This window comes from Myxine glutinosa, chromosome 8 (assembly GCF_964187855.1).
Source record: "Myxine glutinosa chromosome 8, kmMyxGlut1.1, whole genome shotgun sequence".
Taxonomy (NCBI): Eukaryota; Metazoa; Chordata; class Myxini; order Myxiniformes; family Myxinidae; genus Myxine; species Myxine glutinosa.
This window is the reverse complement of record NC_136268.1, coordinates 30,782,296-30,801,926: the sequence shown is the minus strand read 5'-3', so window position 1 is coordinate 30,801,926 and position 19,631 is coordinate 30,782,296. Positions and strand designations below refer to the sequence as shown.

At 45.2% G+C, this 19,631-nt stretch overlaps 1 protein-coding gene across 5 annotated transcripts in view; it reads right to left on the bottom strand.

The window, feature by feature from the left end:
* Positions 1-19,631, bottom strand: part of LOC137432362 (phosphorylase b kinase gamma catalytic chain, liver/testis isoform) — a 60,235-nt gene that overhangs the window by 5,511 nt on the left and 35,093 nt on the right. For 2 of the 5 annotated variants that reach the window (XM_068124229.2, XM_078783117.1), the window contains exons 3-11: positions 18,085-18,260; positions 10,294-10,348; positions 6,803-6,868; positions 6,422-6,609; positions 6,230-6,320; positions 3,518-3,653; positions 3,272-3,397; positions 2,785-3,069; positions 325-605 (exon numbers count right to left, since the gene is read on the bottom strand). In XM_068124229.2, the coding sequence (XP_067980330.1) occupies positions 2,824-3,069; positions 3,272-3,397; positions 3,518-3,653; positions 6,230-6,320; positions 6,422-6,609; positions 6,803-6,868; positions 10,294-10,348; positions 18,085-18,260 (1,084 nt within the window). In that variant the 3' untranslated portion in view covers positions 325-605; positions 2,785-2,823. Of the gene's footprint in view, positions 1-324; positions 3,070-3,271; positions 3,398-3,517; positions 3,654-6,229; positions 6,321-6,421; positions 6,610-6,802; positions 6,869-10,293; positions 10,349-18,084; positions 18,261-19,631 lie in introns of those variants that run through there. The other 3 variants (XM_068124228.2, XM_068124231.2, XM_068124230.2) reach the window with 2 other exon arrangements.

The following is a 19,631-nucleotide window of genomic DNA, read 5'->3' as shown; positions in this document are numbered from 1 at the left end:
TCTGCCTCATTTCTGTTAAATCTTTAAAAAAAAAAAAAAAAAACTTTTTAAAATTAAAATAAATAAGTTAATAATTTTAAACCATAAAAAAATGTTTTTGCCACCATTAAAAATATAATGTCGTTTGATGTGGAATAACAATAAATAAATAAATAAAATACGCGTCAAACAAGGAAGCTGCACGTACCATTTTAAAAGCGTTTGGAAGGACTCGGTCGGGGTTTCAACCCCCCAACCTCCTAGACTCAGAACTGATGCTCTAACCATTACACCGCCGTTAATGAATAAATGTGTCAATGTCTGAGGTTTAAGAATAACCACATGGAAGAGAGAATATTTTTATTTGAAATGTAAAACTGATGGAAATGTTTAAATTCAAGTCCCTCATTCATTGCTCTCAAAGCAAGGTCTCCGAGTCCAAGCTCAGGTCTTACAACCCAATAGTTCTGACCTGAAGGACTGCATCACTGTCAGTGAAAATGTAACCTCATTCCAACCTGACAGCCTATTAACAGGTGAGAGTTTCAATTGCATTGAGCAGGTCCATTCTGATCAAGTCAACCCAGCAGCAAGAAAACACTGAACGAGGTCGACTCTTACCTGGTCTGCACAGACAGTAGTAAAATGTTAGACTAAAAGCAAATAAAAACTACCACACTTCAGCATTAATGATGTTTATGAAAGGTAATGTGGTGAAAACATACATTCATCATCACATCATTATCATCATCAAGTACAATGCCCTATGCAGAGTGTTGGTGTTGCCGAAGCAGTTACTAAGCTACAATCCTGGTCATGTTGCCACTCCTACTCAGGACATTAGGGCAGGAATTTGTTCAGGGTGCCGGCGATAGCTCGCCTACTCATCGCGGAGGACACACCATGGAATCTTTAACGTCCACCAACTAATGTTAACAGACGGGACAATCGTTTAACGTCCATCCGAGGGACGCACAAACTTCGATGAATCACCCTGCCTGCGAAACACCGGGTTGACGGTTTACAGCTGGGTCGGGATTCAAACCTAGGCTAGATGGCTTTGAGGTGAGTGTGCGTACCACCAAGCTAACCTGTCAGCCCAATTATACAATACTGTACTTATTTCTAAAAACTAAGATAACAGAGCACCCCAGTCAGGAAGGGGTACTCAGTTTGAAGTGAAAGACCGATCTCTATTTACCACATTATGCGAATTTGGAAATGACGTAACCCGCCCCAGAGTAGTCAGCGCATGCTCAGAAACCCCTAATAACGAGGTCCATCGGGGTGGCCTGGACGTGTATCATATGTGCCAGATAAGGTTTGTAGCATGAAATGGCTCACCAAAATTTTAAAGAAGCCAAAAATACTTGGAAACGTACCTGCGAGAAAGGGGTGCACGTCTGCCCAACTAAAGATTTGGAGAACTTCCTGATCAACTCGTCCAAAAAGTTGATGCCTTGCAGCCCGTACTGCAAAAACTCCCGACGATGTGGGCCGTGAAAGACCCAAAGGTTCGTAGACGGGCACATTCAAACCAAATCTTCGTGATTCTTAGCACCGATGGGAACGTTATATCAAGAGTTTGTTTATGCATAGGGTAAGATTAAAATGATGATATTTACTATGTCATGTTTGGGAGTAGGGAGGGTGTAGGGGGGTGGGGGGGGAAGGGGTAGGGTGGTGTGATGGGAGTGGGAGTTCTGTGGGCAGTGAGTGTTAGTACAAGTATCTATCTCTTGTTTGGTTCCGGAGCCACAAAATAAATTATTCTCATTTATTGCATGTGTTGGTAAAAGGAGAAGCGTCCGTCCTTGTGTGTGTTATATCCATGGTGACCACTAGCTAATTGTATTACCAGGAAATGGTTTGAACCGGACTCCCCTCTTCCATGGATATTTCTCATATTTCTCCTACATAACCATGAGTCCAATTTTCAATCAGGAAAAGAACAATTATGGTTAACCATCTTGAAATTGCCACTCTTTCATATAAATGCTGAAAATTATGTTTAAAAGACGATTTGAATCACAGATTTTGCGCTTGCTACGGCAGGTTAAAAGTGCTCGGCGAACCGAACTGAGCCGCAGAAAACGCACACACATGCGTCAAAGGCCTCATTTAGCATTCATACGTCATTTCGAAAGTCGCATATTGCAGAACCGGTCTCCCAGCATCAGATATGAATACTGCCATGGGATAAAGCAACCGGTCAACAATGTACAATTCCTGGACTGACTACACAGGTAGGGAACTTGCTTACACTTCAGTATTCAGAAAACAATGGAACAAGGATAACCACTGTGGCCTATCTTTGTTCTTAGCAAAACATGAGCTGCCATGTAAAATTGTATCACCACTTTATAGGAAGACATGTTTACAATGTGGTAAATGTAAACAGAAAAAATACATGAACAAAAACAAAGATTAAAATAAACTTACACTGGTGATGGCAACCCAGACAACATCTCATTGGCTGTTCATTACAACACAATTGCACTGCCCGCAGCTAAAATTACATAAAAGGTAAAACATTCATCTGTCCAACAATTTCAGTGCGGAAACAGAAGTGGGCATACATTGGAGGAAAGGATACATGCCAGATATCCCCCACCTCTAGCAGTTTGATTATGAGGCTTTTGTTGTTATAAGTGGTCATTTTATCATAACACACAAATTGTGCATCATGACAGTTGATTTTGGAACAAACCTTAAACCTGTGGCCTCAGCAAACCACAGCCTAACCCTAACACCCCCTCCCTGGTAGGTCATTTTAAACTACACTTCATATTCTTCGACACTCACACGAAAATTCCTCCTGCTTTGTTGCTTTTATCCTCCCCTTCATTTTGTTGTCTTTTCTTTCTGGCGGATGTGCACAGGTACGTTCTCGAAGAGGGCCGCACGACCATGTCCCTGACCACGCCGCACCCAGCGTGCATACAGGCTAAATGCCGTGGAGTCGAGGAGGCGCCGCGCACAGCGCACGGAGTAAGGGTCCCGAGCGAGGCTCTCACGAGTAAGGGGTCCACGGGCACGGCTTGGCCCTCCCCCTAGGAATACCACAGCCAGTACCACCAACTGGAGCACCTATTAAAACAAATTGATTTATATATACATATACATACATATATAAAGATTTTAGAAATAAGATGAAAAGAGAATTACAAAATGGAAAGGAAAATAAATTATCAAACATGAGGAAAGACAAATTTCTGAAATCATGTAGTGTATCAAGTAGATTGTGATGAGTACAAATTTAGCATTTTGCTGCAAGTGATGTGCTACCCACACGGAGACGATGTCGAGGCGTGCGTGGTAAGGGAGCTGGCATGCGGTGTGGATGGAAAAAGGGATGCGAAAGGGCCTGCTCAGCGAGAAGACGTCGGGATGGATCCACTTCAAGCAATCCACAGATCTGTCAGTCCCAAGAACACATTCCTCACTCAGACATTTCTCCTTTGACCACAAAAACTGTTCCGGCTGATGACCCAAATCGTCGATATTCCCAGGTACCCAAACATCCCAAATCACTTACAAGCTGCTTGGCTGCAGGTGACTTGTCGTCCCATTGCAGTGAAGGGAATCTAGGTAGAGATGGTTTTACTTGTTTCAGGCTCCAGACTGGTGGTGAGCCAGCTAGGAGCGTAAACATAATCACTCCACACGCCCACCTGAGGGATCGACATTTTGTGTTAAATAGGTGGCCTGTATTACCCAGTTCTGTAAGTTTGACAGAACTAGTGAGGTACCCATGCTATGCACGGGTGGGACGCCAGAAGCAAACAGACAATGCAGAAACGGCCAATGCTAAAGCATGAAACCAATAAATTCCACATTCCTGTAGCACCTTCAGTCACACGTCAGACATGGACAGCAAGTTCGTGAAGGACTTCCATGAAAAACGTACCCGTTCGCAAACAAACGGTTACGTTTGTTCCATACCCAGTCAATGGCGAATCTGCATATGGCGATCCGCGAATTTCACGTTTAGAAAGTAGAAACCATCACGGCATTTCATCATTCACTTGAACTCGATATCTCTTTTTTCATTCCAAACAGCATAACTCCAATCACAAATTAAATAGCATTAATATAAAAAATAAACTTTTAACAACATTCGTGACATAAACAAATATTTAAATCCTGATGTGAAGTTCCGTACGGTTGGGTGATATACAATTATGAATTCAAAATCGTAATTGTATTCACTCAATTCCAATCATCAATTGATACTTTAACAAAATAGTTTTAAATGACGGTTCTATTGGGATATTATCAAACCCGCTCATTACCGTAGTCTGTCCACTTCCGCATTCGCGACAGGTTCATAATTCTCATAAAAATCTAAACGGTATTTGTAGAATTTCAATAAAAGCCACATCACTGTTCATATCGGTAAATATTATTCCATCGTGTTTGGAAAAACTGGAAAATTGGAAAAACAATATAGCCTATTTTACTCCAGGGGGTCCCAGGATTACCCACCCAAAATATCGTTGTGATCGGTTCAGCCGTTTTTGCGGTACCTTCGAACGGAAGGACGGACGGACAGACGGACATTTGGTGAATTATAGTAAGATGGTGGTATGTGTAACAGAAAAAACACACATGTTCACTTTACAATGGAAATCAAAATTCCTAAAATATATATAAAAAATAAAATAAAAAAGCAAAGAAACAAAATCCTGTTTGGCATTCCCAAATGCGAATATGGCCTGAATGACATTCCCATTCTAAGTACATAGCTCGTGATACAGGAATCCCAGGTTGAAATCATGTGCATTGTTTTCAGGTGCTGTTAAGTGTTTGGTGCTTGGCAGCTAGTTTCGTGAACAAAGGTGAAATGCCTATACAGCAATACCTAACTTGGCGGTGCCTCGTAGAATGCTGATTCGTCATAGAGCGCTTCATCTAGGAGAATTTTTATGAAAAAAAACAAAACAGATTGAATAAAAACCTCAACATGCAAAGCCCGGCGAGTAAACGCACCCAACGCCATTGTTTGTACTGTATGCACACGCTCAGCCAATCAGCGCTGTTTACGCCGCCTTAGTTTTACAGGATGAGCCTCCTCCCACCTCATTTCCCACCACTGCCATGTAGGAGTAGGAGCAGAGTAGGAGCGACGGCATTTATTTTTACAAGCAGGAACCCAAGGAACATCTGCGCAATGTAAAATGTGATCAACTCCCCCATCCCCTCACAAACACAAAGTCAACAACCCCCACTCTCAAACCCCAAGTCCCCAACCTCCACCTCCCAACCCCAAGTCCTCAACCTCCCACTCCCAACTCTATGGCTTCAATCCCATCCCCACTTCAAGCCATCAAACACCCTCCACCGAAAGTCCTCAATCCCACTGAAAGCCTCAACCTCCCACTCCCAACTCTATGGCTTCAATCCCATCCCCACTTCAAGCCATCAAACATCCTCCACCGAAAGCCCTCAATCCCACTGAAAGCCTCAACCTCCGCCTCTTAACTCTGTCCCATTTTTGCTCTCCCTCCCGTCCTCCCAAAGCCAACTCTGTCCTCCCCTCACCCCTTCCCCCCATTCCTTCTCATTAAAGCAAAAGGGCACTCCTACACTGACTGATCATTCCATATTTCTTCATTATCTCATCGAAACGGCGGAATATCAAACTCTTTCCCCTCCTCTATCATATTTTCAGCTGACTTCACAGAAAATGCTATCGAAACAACAACAGCATGGCTCCTAAATGTCATGGCCCATAATGATCGCCTGTCCAACTCACAATCCCATGAGACATGTGGAAACTCCATGGGATTGCAACTCTCAAGTGACCATTAGCAGCCTAATTGTGCCAATAAACGACCCTAAACCAATTATCTTCTTCCTGATGGATGGATACATACATACATCGATGATATAAAATATACATCGCCAACGGACTGATCTGGCACAGGTGATTAGCACCCACCACAGGACCATGCTGTGTGCACACCAACACCGCTCGTCTGTTAATTTGAATCGGGCACCAATTAGCGAGGCGTATCCACTGGCCGGCTGGTCCTACCAACACTGGATTGTGGCGATAGAAACATGATCTGGCTCGGAGCCACTGAATCAGTCGGGCACCGCGGTCACTTTGACGTGGCCCGCGGGGATCTGCACGAGATACTGGGACAACCTGTCGGCTATTATATATTTGTGAATGCCAGTAATGGGGTTTCTATTGCTGCCAATGGGCAGGAAAAAATAAGCAAGAGTCACATGTCAAACGTACACATCAATGGGCTTCCCGTAGCCAGGATGAGTGCTGTCCAGCGAGCAGGCAAGCATCTCCGGAGCCAGGTATCCAGGTGTTCCATACAGCTCTACAAGGAAATGAATATCATACATGACAATATCTCATAGCTTCGAAATATTACATGTTCTGCAAAACTCTTATCAACATCCCTTAGCTTCAACATCACACCTTGCAATGTCTCTCCTGGATCAAGGCGGCACGCAAAGCCAAAATCCGACAGACAAATGGACCCGGGGTCGTCTGGAAAGTTATTACATGGGTCATCCAGCAGGATATTCTCAGGTTTCAGGTCACGATGAATGATGTTACAAGAGTGGAGGAAGGAGACGACTCCCAGGAGTGAATGCATGACCTTCCTGGAAAGGTGGGAATAGTTTTTTACCAGATGTCTCCTTGCTGAGTTAAGACAAAACATAGACCTCCAGCTTGGATGCTAACTGTTGGATTAACCCATTAACTCCTATTACTAATATTAATAATGAAGAGCTCCGGTTGGTGGCCTAGCCAAGAATGTGTGGTTGTTCGACAGCATTAAGGCATTGCACTCACCTGGTTGCCTTTTCGCTCAGTGCCACCTTTTCAGTAAGGTAATCGAAAAGTTCTCCTCGTTTCATCCTGCAGGACAAGGCAAATTCACAAGAATTGCTCAAATATCATAAAATACCCAAAACCAAAACATTCCTAAAGAAGAATTTGGTTTTCCGAAAAAATTTTGAATGCGTCTTTTATAGTTTCTTCTCCAAAGCAATACAAGACTCGTGGAAGAACTTTCACCTAATCACATACAATGGTTGTCCTTCGGATCTGAAGAAGACCGTTCGCCAGGGGTGTAGTCCAGCCGGAGCACACCAGAGCGATGCTACGGCACCTCAATCCATCCAAGGCTGATCTTACATCCGCATCAGTTAAAAGAACAAAAAGAAAACATCCACATTCACGATAGGTCGAGTTATTGTGCTTTGTGTGCTTTCAGGGCCAAATAGTTGGGGTGACAGCTTTTCCCGAAGTTTGGAGATGTTGATACGTTGGACAATTTGTCTAGATAGTGATACTGTAACAATACAGGTTCTTGGCAACACAATGCACATGAATTGCCAAATACAGCATGGTCCAGAAGTGAGACAAACTTTCCAGCCGATATCCAGATTTCCTGAATTATGTTTACTAAAAGTATTTACACCCCGGAAGATGTGATGGCATGGAAAACTTTGGATAGCTACAACTAGTTGAAGTCTGGGTGGATCAGTGCATGTGGCTGGTCTTGTGAAGAATGGCTATCATGTTGTATGAGAAAAGGTAGGCCTCTAATACATCAATGACACAGATTCATGTTGACAGAGCAGCCAAGCATGACGTTATACTTGTTAACATCATGCCTATCCCCTCTGGCATGTCCTTCAATACTCTCGGATGTTTATCGGGCCCAAAGCTTTATCTTCTTTCGTCAACTCCAAGAAAGACAACTAAAGAACGAATGCCGGCAGTTGTGACACCCAATTAACGTCCATCCGCGGCCCTTCCTGTGAAACACTGGGGCGACAGTTTATAGCTGGGTCGGGATTCAAACCCAGGCTAGACAGCTTAGAAGCGAGTGTGTGTACCTTTAGTCGAGGCCAATCCACCAGCCCTTACCACATGGCACCAAGTTTAAAAAAATACTTCTCTTTATTTCTTAAAATGCAGTTTTGTCGAAAAACGGTGGTTCGAGAGTAGAGACTAACTGATCTGACTTTTTCTTAAAAGGAGATTCTGAATTGTGACATTAAGTGGGTGTGAGTGGGTGAGTGGAAGCTTTTGTTTATCATCGTAAAATGTGCCCATTTCATTTATCACTCATTTTGGGGATTAATATGGTTAGCGTCATGTTCAAAGTTGATGTGACGGTATATCTGGTGATGGCGTCATGCCCGACATTGTTGTACCTCAAAATTTGGCACACCACCCCGTCCTCATGAAAACATGTGAACTACTTGGTCAATTTGTTTATAGTGCACAACCTGCAGCCACACAGCAAACACAAACTGGGCTAGCAAGCAGGTGTGAAGAAACCTTCAAGAAGACCAGACCACTTGCTAACCGCACTCCAGGTAGGAATTTGGTACGTAGCTAGGGTGCCGGCAAGGACGTTAGGAAGTGTCCGTGTACCGTACGTTTTATATGAATTGCAATCACGGTCAATGAACAAATCAAAACAGTATATGGCATTTGAATGTCTGAGTCTCACGAGTGAAGTGCTCAGATGCAAATGCAAAACAGGCCAAGCCAAAGCCTGAAGAGCTGTTTGAAACAATGAAAGTGGAATATGGGCAAACAAGTGGAACATGTCTTTCAATCCTGACAAATCTCACACTCTTTCGATGTCTCGCCGAAAAGACAGACTGGACAACCCTCCCATCCACTTTCTAAATAATCCTCTCCAAGAAGTTCTGTCACTCAAGCTTTTGGGTCTCACCATCTGCCATGATCTTTCCTGGGAAAACCACATTTCCAATCTGGCCTCCATAGCGAGTCGCCGACTGGGCATCCTCCGTCGTGCGAAGTCCTTCCTTGGCACACCTGAGCTCCTCACCACATACAAGGCTTTCATTCGCAGCTCAATGGAATACTGCTCTCCCCTCTGGGTTGGTGCTCCTGCCTCACACCTAGCTCGTCTTCACGCTGTTGAAACCAAAGCGTTCAGAATCATTGGAATCTCCCGTGATGAAGCTATCTCCGAGGGCCTTTCACTTACTCACCGCAGGCAGGTTGGTGGTCTTTCTGTCTTCTACCGACTCCTCTCCGGCCTTGCTCCTCCAGCTCTCTCTGGGCTCTGTCCCCCAAATATTCATACAGGTCGCACAAGATCTGCCTGCAGCCCTCTTATGGTTAAACTGCCAAAATCAAGACTCTCTGCTCACCTTCACTCCTTCATTCCTCTTTTCTCCCGCCTCTGGACCAAACTCCCTCACTCTCTTCAATCCCACTCCTCCCTCCAGGTCTTTAAAACAGCTGTTCACCACCATCTCTTATCTTCCCCCATCCAAAACCTTGATCTTTTCTACCCCCGCTAATTTCACCCCAAATCCACTTTTTTGAAATACCGACTCCTTTCCTGGAAGTCCTTGGTGTACTGTGCTTATACTTCTCCCACCCCCCCCCCCCCCCCTTCCCACGCCGCCTCCCCACAAGTCCTCTCCCTCCCACACATTCCCGATGTCCCTGCTCTCAAATGTTGTGTTTATGTGCTTCCCCTTCTCTCCCTGTCTTGTCTACCGCTCCCCTTTTTATATGCTTTGTTTGTCTGTCTGTCTGATTTGTTTGTGTGATAAATGTCAGCTCTTTCACGAGCCTCGATTCTGTATACAAAAAAAAAGAAGAAAAAAAAAAGAAAAAAAGGTGACTCGACAAGGCAGTGTCAGGGAGTTATCCCCTGCATTGTTTATATTTGGATTAGTAAATCATTCCTTTGATAAAGCCTTAAATATGGCAAGCTGGGGACTAAAAACAAGTACTTTATGTAATAAGTGCAAAAATACAACAAAAGAACAAAGGTATGGAGTGAAGATTGATTTTTTTTTTATCAGCACAGCCATTAAGCTCTACTTGAGCATAGATTCAAGTTGGGAAGTTAATTTTATTCTGGAAGTAGCCAACTGCATCACAGAAAGCCATAGCAACTTTGGCCTGGCTGGTGGCCATGACCAATGCTCTAAATGCTGATCATCGGGCTTAATTATTCGTATTGATCTTTTGTATGGAGCACGTGGCTTGGTTTTGAATCATTGCCGGTCGTGCGACTGTGCTGCTGAAGTAGTGGCCCTTATAGGTTACGTTCCTGGTTTAACGTCCATTCAGAGGCAAATGCACACACCTCTTAGCTATTCAGCCTTCCACATATGGGTCAATTAGGTACCACACATTATATATAAAAAAAAGTTTCCTGAAGCACTGTGTTGCAATGTAAATGTTTCTTGGTATGTTAACTAACTAGGTAAGTCACAGCCATTTAGTTTCCAGATTATTCAAAAAAAGGGGGAATGACTCGGTCCAGTTTTACTCACAGATCAAAGACAAGGAAGATCGCTGTTCTGGACTCGTAGAAATCCTTGAGGGAGACTGCAATAGAATCAGGAAGCAAATTAGACCAAGGTGGGGGTGGCGGCACAACACAATTCAAAATGTCCCATGTCCTCAGCACGAGGGCACCACCAAACCCACATAATAAATATTGTCCTGCTGAGAATGTAATGTTCATACAAACCTTTTTTTACATTAAAGGAGCATGCTTGTTCATCAAGGAATCTACTTAGAATATTGTTACGGAATCGGGCGACGGCACTCCCCTTAGCAAGGGGGGGGGGGGGGGGGGGTTAACCCCTTGTCTTGTTAAGCTGGCCGTCTCCATTCCTGGGGGTATGACGTCACTTCCAGCCGATGGTACGTAGGGTCGTAAGCCGAATTAGTCTTAATACCTAAGTATTACCACCGGCCGTCAGCGAGGAAATACTCCCGCCCGTGCCGCAGCGTAATTAATGGATTGCGCCGAGCAAAGCGAACTGCGGCGCGAGCCGTTAGCAATGACTAACCCGATTGCGAAGCGGTTCGGCCAAAATCGTGCCACAGGTATTCAATCAGGGAAAAGACAAAGACGATCGGACGAGAATGAAAACCAGATGAGTACGGAGGAACAGGTATTTATTACTAATTATACAAGACTAAAGAAAGAGAAACGAACGTAATTTACAGAAGAGAAGACACAGTGCAATCCTTATACAAGCTTACGTATGGAATCCCAGACAACACAGACAGCACAAACTCACATAAACGAATGGGGAATTGCAGGCAGGAATTGAATGGAGGGAAGAGAAGAGCAGTCGGTCCACAGAACGGGCGACAGGGAGGTCCGAGGATCGCGGCACGACGTCGAGGTCCGCGTGCGCGCACTTGTTCTTTGGAGGTTGGTTCCGGCAGTTGCCGTCAGTGCTGGTTGGTATCGCGAGCACTCTCAGGCTCATCTGCGCGTGCGTCTCTGAAGCTCTCTCCTCCTCTTTCGTACCTCGTAACTTGCTCAACACTCAAGCGCCTTTCCCATAAGAACTTGCAAGCTCACCACTCCACAGAACTGCGGTGGGGGCTTCGCGCAACGGGTTATATGGCCAGCCCCGTTGAACCCGCTCGAACCTGCTAGACGTTTCTGTCCCCGCCCTCTCAAGCCATGCCCACCGATTCCTGGTTGGTCGTTAGGGGGCTCTCTGGCTCCACCTTCGATGACGAGTGGGGCCACGCCCTTCTTCTCCGATCCTGGCCTCGTGGGCAATGGAGTTTTGGAGCGAGCGCTAAGGCGGCTGCGGCTGGCAGAGGCGCTTTGGGGAAATTGAAAAGGGGGACTATCCTATTTGTTTGATGCAACGCAGATTCAACTATTGGAAACATGGCCTTACCTGAAACACATAATAACGACATAACTACCATGGCCTTACCTGAAACACATAATAATGATATAACTACAAAAGGGCCTATGATTTGCTACGTGTTGCAATGTGGACTAACTAAGGTGCAATTATTTCAATTAACAGCCAATTAAGGGGAAATGTACACAGGGGTTATTAACGCACAGGTTGTAAACCTGGTGCGTTATAGCGTTTGCCTGGGAATTTCGGGCGCTCAAAAGTGAAGCTAGTTTCTGTCACCCATTTCTGTCGCTCATTTCTGTCGCTCATTTCTGTCGCTCAGATGTGTAAACATGACGTCATCAAATCTATATTTATAGGATAGGTTATAGGAGATATATATGTTATAGGATAGGAATATAGGACCCAAATGACCCAGAGGACCCAAATGACCCAGAGGACCCAAATGACCCAGAGGACCCAAATGACCCAGAGGACCCAAATGACCCAGAGGACCCAAATGACCCAAATGACCCAGAGGACCCAGAGGACCCAAATGACCCAGAGGACCCAAATGACCCAGAGGACCCAAATGACCCAGAGGACCCAAATGACCCAAATGACCCAAATGACCCAGAGGACCCAAATGACCCAGAGGACCCAAATGACCCAGAGGACCCAAATGACCCAGAGGACCCAAATGACCCAGAGGACCCAAATGACCCAGAGGACCCAAATGACCCAGAGGACCCAAATGACCCAGAGGACCCAAATGACCCAGAGGACCCAAAGGACCCAAATGACCCAGAGGACCCAAATGACCCAGAGGACCCAAATGACCCAGAGGACCCAAATGACCCAGAGGACCCAAATGACCCAGAGGACCCAAATGACCCAGAGGACCCAAATGACCCAGAGGACCCAAATGACCCAGAGGACCCAAATGACCGAAATGACCCAGAGGACCCAAATGACCCAGAGGACCCAAATGACCCAGAGGACCCAAATGACCCAGAGGACCCAAATGACCCAAATGACCCAGAGGACCCAGAGGACCCAAATGACCCAGAGGACCCAAATGACCCAGAGGACCCAGAGGACCCAAATGACCCAGAGGACCCAAATGACCCAGAGGACCCAAATGACCCAGAGGACCCAAATGACCCAGAGGACCCAAATGACCCAGAGGACCCAAATGACCCAGAGGACCCAAATGACCCAGAGGACCCAAATGACCCAGAGGACCCAGAGGACCCAAATGACCCAGAGGACCCAAATGACCCAGAGGACCCAGAGGACCCAAATGACCCAGAGGACCCAGAGGACCCAAATGACCCAGAGGACCCAAATGACCCAGAGGACCCAAATGACCCAGAGGACCCAAATGACCCAGAGGACCCAAATGACCCAGAGGACCCAAATGACCCAGAGGACCCAAATGACCCAGAGGACCCAAATGACCCAGAGGACCCAAATGACCCAGAGGACCCAAATGACCCAGAGGACCCAAATGACCCAGAGGACCCAAATGACCCAGAGGACCCAAATGACCCAGATGACCCAGAGGACCCAAATGACCCAGAGGACCCAAATGACCCAGAGGACCCAAATGACCCAGAGGACCCAAATGACCCAGAGGACCCAAATGACCCAGAGGACCCAAATGACCCAGAGGACCCAAATGACCCAGAGGACCCAGAGGACCCAAATGACCCAAATGACCCAGAGGACCCAAATGACCCAGAGGACCCAAATGACCCAGAGGACCCAAATGACCCAGAGGACCCAAATGACCCAGAGGACCCAAATGACCCAGAGGACCCAAATGACCCAGAGGACCCAGAGGACCCAAATGACCCAGAGGACCCAAATGACCCAGAGGACCCAGAGGACCCAAAGGACCCAAATGACCCAGAGGACCCAAATGACCCAAATGACCCAGAGGACCCAAATGACCCAGAGGACCCAAATGACCCAAATGACCCAGAGGACCCAAATGACCCAGAGGACCCAAATGACCCAGAGGACCCAAATGACCCAGAGGACCCAAATGACCCAGAGGACCCAAATGACCCAGAGGACCCAAATGACCCAGAGGACCCAAATTCTATGTCTGTTTCTATGATGATGTATGTTTTGGTGAAAGTACATAATGTGAATACTAGTAGCAATTTTACAAAAACCATGGCATAATTTCAAATCTTGACCCGAGATGATAATTATGCTACATCATAATTTCCATGTGCCAACCTGGGCGGAATCCAAGTGGATTCACTTGACTTGTTTATAAGGGAATTTACTACTACATTTACATGTGAAGGTTCTAAAAACCGCAACAATATTAAACTGGATCATTTGATTCTCCAACTTAGGCCCATCAAGCTTTATGGTGGGCAGTATGATCGGTAAACATCTTCCATGGACCCCATATTTACTTCCCGTCAGTATACAACAACACAACAACATGCATTTTAAAGGCCATTTTCCCTGCTAGAGCGGGGGTTAGCCTTGCGGTCCCCATGACAATCTTCTCCATTTTGCCCTATTTTCTGCATCTCTCCTTGTTAACCCCTTTGCCCGCATTTCTTCTTCCACCATCTTTAGCCAAGTCTTTCTCGGTCTTCCCCGTCTTCTACTTCCTTCTACATTCATTTCCATCACTCTTCTCAACCAGTCACTTTCATCCTTCCTCAACACATGACCAAACCATCTCAACCTGTTCCTCTTCACAGCATCAATCACAGGCTCTATTCCCATCATCTTTCGCAATTCATCATTTGTCTTCCTCTCTCTCAACGATACTCCGCACATCCGTCGAACCATTCGCATTTCCACCCTTTCCAACCTTCGTTGCTGCTCTACGTTAATTACCCATGTCTCGCTCCCATAAATCATAACACTTCTCACACATGCAGCATACACCTTTCCCTTCAGCTTCAACGACACTCCCCTCATCATCAGCACGCCACTCAATTCCCGAAACTTCTTCCATGCACATCACGTCCCGTCAGTATCTCAGTGCTTATTAATTTCAAAACAAGAACGGTACTCAGTAGAGTGCATACCTCCACCAAACTCAACAGTTTACGTTTTGTATCCCACCTATAGGCCGGACCTGATTCCAGACCTGAGCCAAAATATACTCTGCTTGTTCTTGTAATCTAATCAACTCATCTACCAAGTTTTGTCATAATCTGTCTACAACCTTTTGAAATATCGTGCTATGTATAGTTTTTGGCCCTATCTCTCAATGGTGAAGAATCAGTTAAAAAACAATATCGGATCCGGATCTTCACCAAAATCGAATCAATTCGTCCTTGTCACACCCCCCAACCTGTCAACCAACTTTCATCCGAATCCGCCCTCAACATTTTGAGATATCCTGTTCACAGACAAATATACAAACAGAAAGGGGTGAAAACATAACCTCCGTCCACCTAAGGTGGGGGAGGTAATTAGATGATACCTTGAAAACATCCATTTTATGTCTGCCCTTCAAATACAATTATAGTTCCATGAAGGTTTCAAATCAATCTCTAACTATCACCGTGCCAATGTTCAAACTGTCCGAAAGATAGAGTAAAAATTGATAATGTTTTATTACAAAAGTACGGAACCATGAAAATGATGAATTACCACATTAACGAAAGTAAAACCAAAAGCTAAATAATAAAGCATCATTTATTAGCAAGAAAAGATTTCGACAAACCAAACCGTAAGCAATAAACAAATAGTCCATGCCTCAATCAAAGGTTGACACCACATTTGAACTTTTAAGACTACCCTGTGGGTAAATGCTAAGCTACGCCATTGGGTGGAGTAAGAAAAAGTTTTATTTGGGAAAAGTTTCCTCATCAACGAAAGGAGAAGCTGTGACGATATAGAGCGTCTAATGGGGAATTATCAAACATGTATTACATTGAAATCATACTATAATTCAAGGAGTGTTTGTTGTAGATGTGTATGTTTAACTTCTGCCACCAAAGGTGGACAGACGATATGTATTCACTCCTTATTTGTCTGTCTGTCTGTCTGTCTGCGAGCAGGATGGATGTGTGGCAAGGACGAAGTGATTAGATTTTTGGTGACGATTCGGATACGAGAAATGTTAAGTGATTCTGAACCATTGAGAGATGAGAGTAGAAATATGACACAACATGATGTTTCAAAATGTTGTGGACGAGTTGGTTAGGTGATAAGAACAAGCCGTTAGATTTTGGTTCAGGTCCGAATCCAGATCCGGTCTATCAGTGGAATACAAAACACAGAGTTTGTGCAAACACACAAACAAACTAGAACGACAACGAGTGCCGTTCCAGTTTGTTTGTTTGTTTGTTTGTATGTTTGACTTCTAAGCTCTCCTGAACCATTGCAAATAACAAGTTTAAAACTGCTGGTTGTACTCGGGGTGTGTACATGAAGGTTTTAGGCAGCAAATATAATTCATAGTGACACGGTGCCGGGGGTTCCAGGTGGAGAAGGACTCCAATTCTCTCCAAGTAACCCGACTGACCAGAATCGGTGGTGTAATGGTTGACGCATCCGCTCTGAGTCTGGGAGGTCGGTAATTTGAACCCCGTCTGAGTCATAGCAAAGACTTCAAAAATGGTACGTGCTGCTTTCTTGCTTGATGCTCAGCATTTAAAGAATAGACAAAAATTACATATGTTGACATCCATGGGGAAGTGGAAATTTGTCCTTGATTGCTCAACTGAGTTTGGAGGGAAAAGCGGTGTTATAGAAATGATGTGGCTGGCACGCAGAATGCTCAGAGGAGTACCATCACTTCCCAAAATCTCAGCGGCTACATTTGTGTGTAAAGTCAAGTCAGGTGCGGTATTTATGGGGAGATTGCTCAACAATTGCCTCGCTGACTGTGGAGAGAAAGGTTGGTGTATCCAGCACCCAGAGTCCTCCAAAAAGTTACATCACCAACCCTAAGGTCCCCGGCTGTGATTTCTCTGTGTGTGTATATATATTGTTACGGAACCCAGCGTCGGCCTTTCCCTTTAAGGAGGGGGGATTAATCCCCTCGCTGATGACTGACCGACGTGGTCCCGGGGGTATGACGTCACGCCCGGTCGGCGCTGGGTAGGGTATTAGGCCCAACCGTCCTATGACCTAAATACCAGCGCCTCCCGGTACGCAAGGAAATACTCCCCGCTCACGGCCGCAGCGTAATGGATGATTTGCGCCGAGCGAAGCGAACTGCGGCGTGAGCCGTTTACCAAGACTAGACCCGATTTATATTCATTGGCCGAATCGCGCCACGTACCCTCAATATGGAAACCTCTAAAGCGACCGAATGTGAAGAAGAAGACAAGGTAGGAAGAACAGATATTTATTATTACTTACACACAACTAAAGCAGAAAAGAAATGAAATACGATTTACAAGGCAATGGAAGGAGCAGGAGACAGTGCAATTATTAGCTTACCTATACAGTCTTACTTATAAACCCCAAGACAACATGAAAGACGGACAAATGGGCAGACTCACACGATGGGGAAATTGCAGATGGATTGGCTGGAGGAAGAGGCAGGTCCAACTCGGACCGAAGCACGGTCGGGCCGGGAGCAGGCAGCCGCCGTTCCTTCGCGGCCACGTCGGCACCGCCGTCAAAGCCCAAGCTGCAGTCGTGCAAACTGCTACGGTTTGAACTGCGGCGGTGGCAAAGCTGCATGGTGGAGTCAAAGCTGCGTGGTGGAGTCAAAGCTCAGCTCTCGTATCTCATCTGCTCCGTGTCTCACCTCCTCTCTCTGTGGGGGCCGTTGCGTGACGGGTTCTCTCTCTGACGCTTCTCTGTAAGCAGTCCCTCACTCCTCCTTTTATTGCCCTCCCCGGATTCAAGCCGCGGGCTACGAGGGCACGCCTACCGGTTCGCTCACCGCAGTGCCGATTGGTGGTTAAGGGCTCCCTGACTCCAACTTTTGATGACGATGAGGTGCCACGCCATGTCTTCCCCGAACAGAGCACATGCTCAATGGCGGCAATTGCAGACAACCGCCCAATGCAGTTGGCAATGAAAGCTTTTGAATATGAAAGGGGATCTATCTTATTTAATTGATGCAACGCAATTAATTAGTGGACCACAGAGCCTTATACTGACATATATTAAGGACATAACTACCGAGGGAATCTATGATTTGCTACGTGTGTGCGATGGATTAACTAAGGACGACCTTTGATCTTTACAATTGGAGGGTGATATTTACAAGATTTACAGCATACAAAAGGGGAAAATTTACATCAAATTACACACACAATTCCCAAATCCCCAACAATATATATATATATATATATATATATATATATATATATATATATATATATATATATATATATATATATATATATATATATATATATATGATTTATGTGACAGCTATTCTATGAGCCTTAGACCTTTAAAAATAAAAATATACATTAATAATAATAATAATAATAAAGCTTTGTTTCTTACTGATGTTTTGATGTCCGGCAACAGAACGCAAAATCTCCACTTCCCCATGGGTAGCTATACGGACATACAAAGCTTGATCCGCAGAAAACTTCTCTGGAGCTATATCTATAATCTTCACAGCAAATTCACGTCCGGTCGCCTTCTCCAAGCAGCGCCTCACCACACTGCTCATCCCACTGCACAAATAGAAACACCGCAACAAACATGAGAACGCCGCACACCTGCAAATGCCACCATTAAGGGCTTTACCGCATTACACACGTCACTACACAAACACGAGTAAATACTTACTCTTAATTTAAAGTGAGTGTTCAGATTCAGGGGCACAAACAGCACATAATTATTGTTGTTTCATTTGGTTTATATGCTTTTACCAATCCTTCCTTTTGTAGTTTTATATGAACGAGCAAGTGAGAACGACCACACCGAGAAACCAAGATTGTAGGTATTCCTCAGGTGCCATATATTTATTTACATATGCATGATTGGGAGCCAAAGGAGGATGGAGGTGGTTAGCAGGAATACGTTATATGTAAATTGAGACAATGAAACAGAAAACCAAATACTACATTGGAGTCATCAGAAGGAATCAAAAAAAAAAAATTAAACAGCAAAGATGGAGTCATCAGGAGGAACCTGGATAAGATTTCCGTTTCAGCCGCTACTCTTCTACCCCTCTACCCTCAAACCCATACAAGCGCAGCCAAGTGAGCCTTCCAGAAAAAGAAAATTCTGCAAGAATTCACTTCTCCAAAGACAGACAGATAAAGAAAGGGAGAACTAAAGAAGAAGCAAGAATTAGAATGAATAAAGAGAAATATTGTTGCGGTTTTGAGTTTGTACAATAAAGGTTAATTTTCCCCCTCATAGTTAGTCACACTACAACACATAGCCTCGCGATAGTTCAGTTATTTCATAGTAAATGTAAGCATAATCCTTTTCCTGTGTTAGTCTTGCGTTGAGTAGAATAATGAGCGTTAGGTCCTTTCATTGCCTTTTGCCGCCTTTCGCTTTTGGCGCAAATTAACACGAGGCAGGCCTGACAAATCGAGGCAAGAACAAAGGAGGGCGGAGGAGAAGCCGACGGTAAGAGCGAGTCACCACTCAGGGCTCGAAGGGAGTGGCTGCGGCACTGCGTCACAAGGCGTGGTTAGAACATTCAAGAGAGCTAAGGGGGTTGGCAATATAACCCGTTGTGCGAAGCCCCCACCGCAGTTCTGTGGAGGGAGGCGCTTGAACAAGTTCGGAGTTCTGAGAGTTCTGGTGGGAGAGGCGCTTGTGAGAGTTGAGTTCTGAGAGAAGACGCGCATGAACTGAGTTATAAGCGCTCTTACAAATTGGACGCTCGGTTGAGCTTGAGGCAGAACCTCTATTGGGTTACGCGAGTGAGAGCGCGCCGGTAATTAATCGCGCTGTGGAAAACCGCCCAGCCTGGCGAGAGACGCGTACATTTCCCTCCCGCCTGCTTGATCTGCCCTTTGTTCGAGAGACGCGCTGCAAGGATCCCTTTCACCGCCTGCTTGCCTTCATAGCGGGACGTGCTGTGA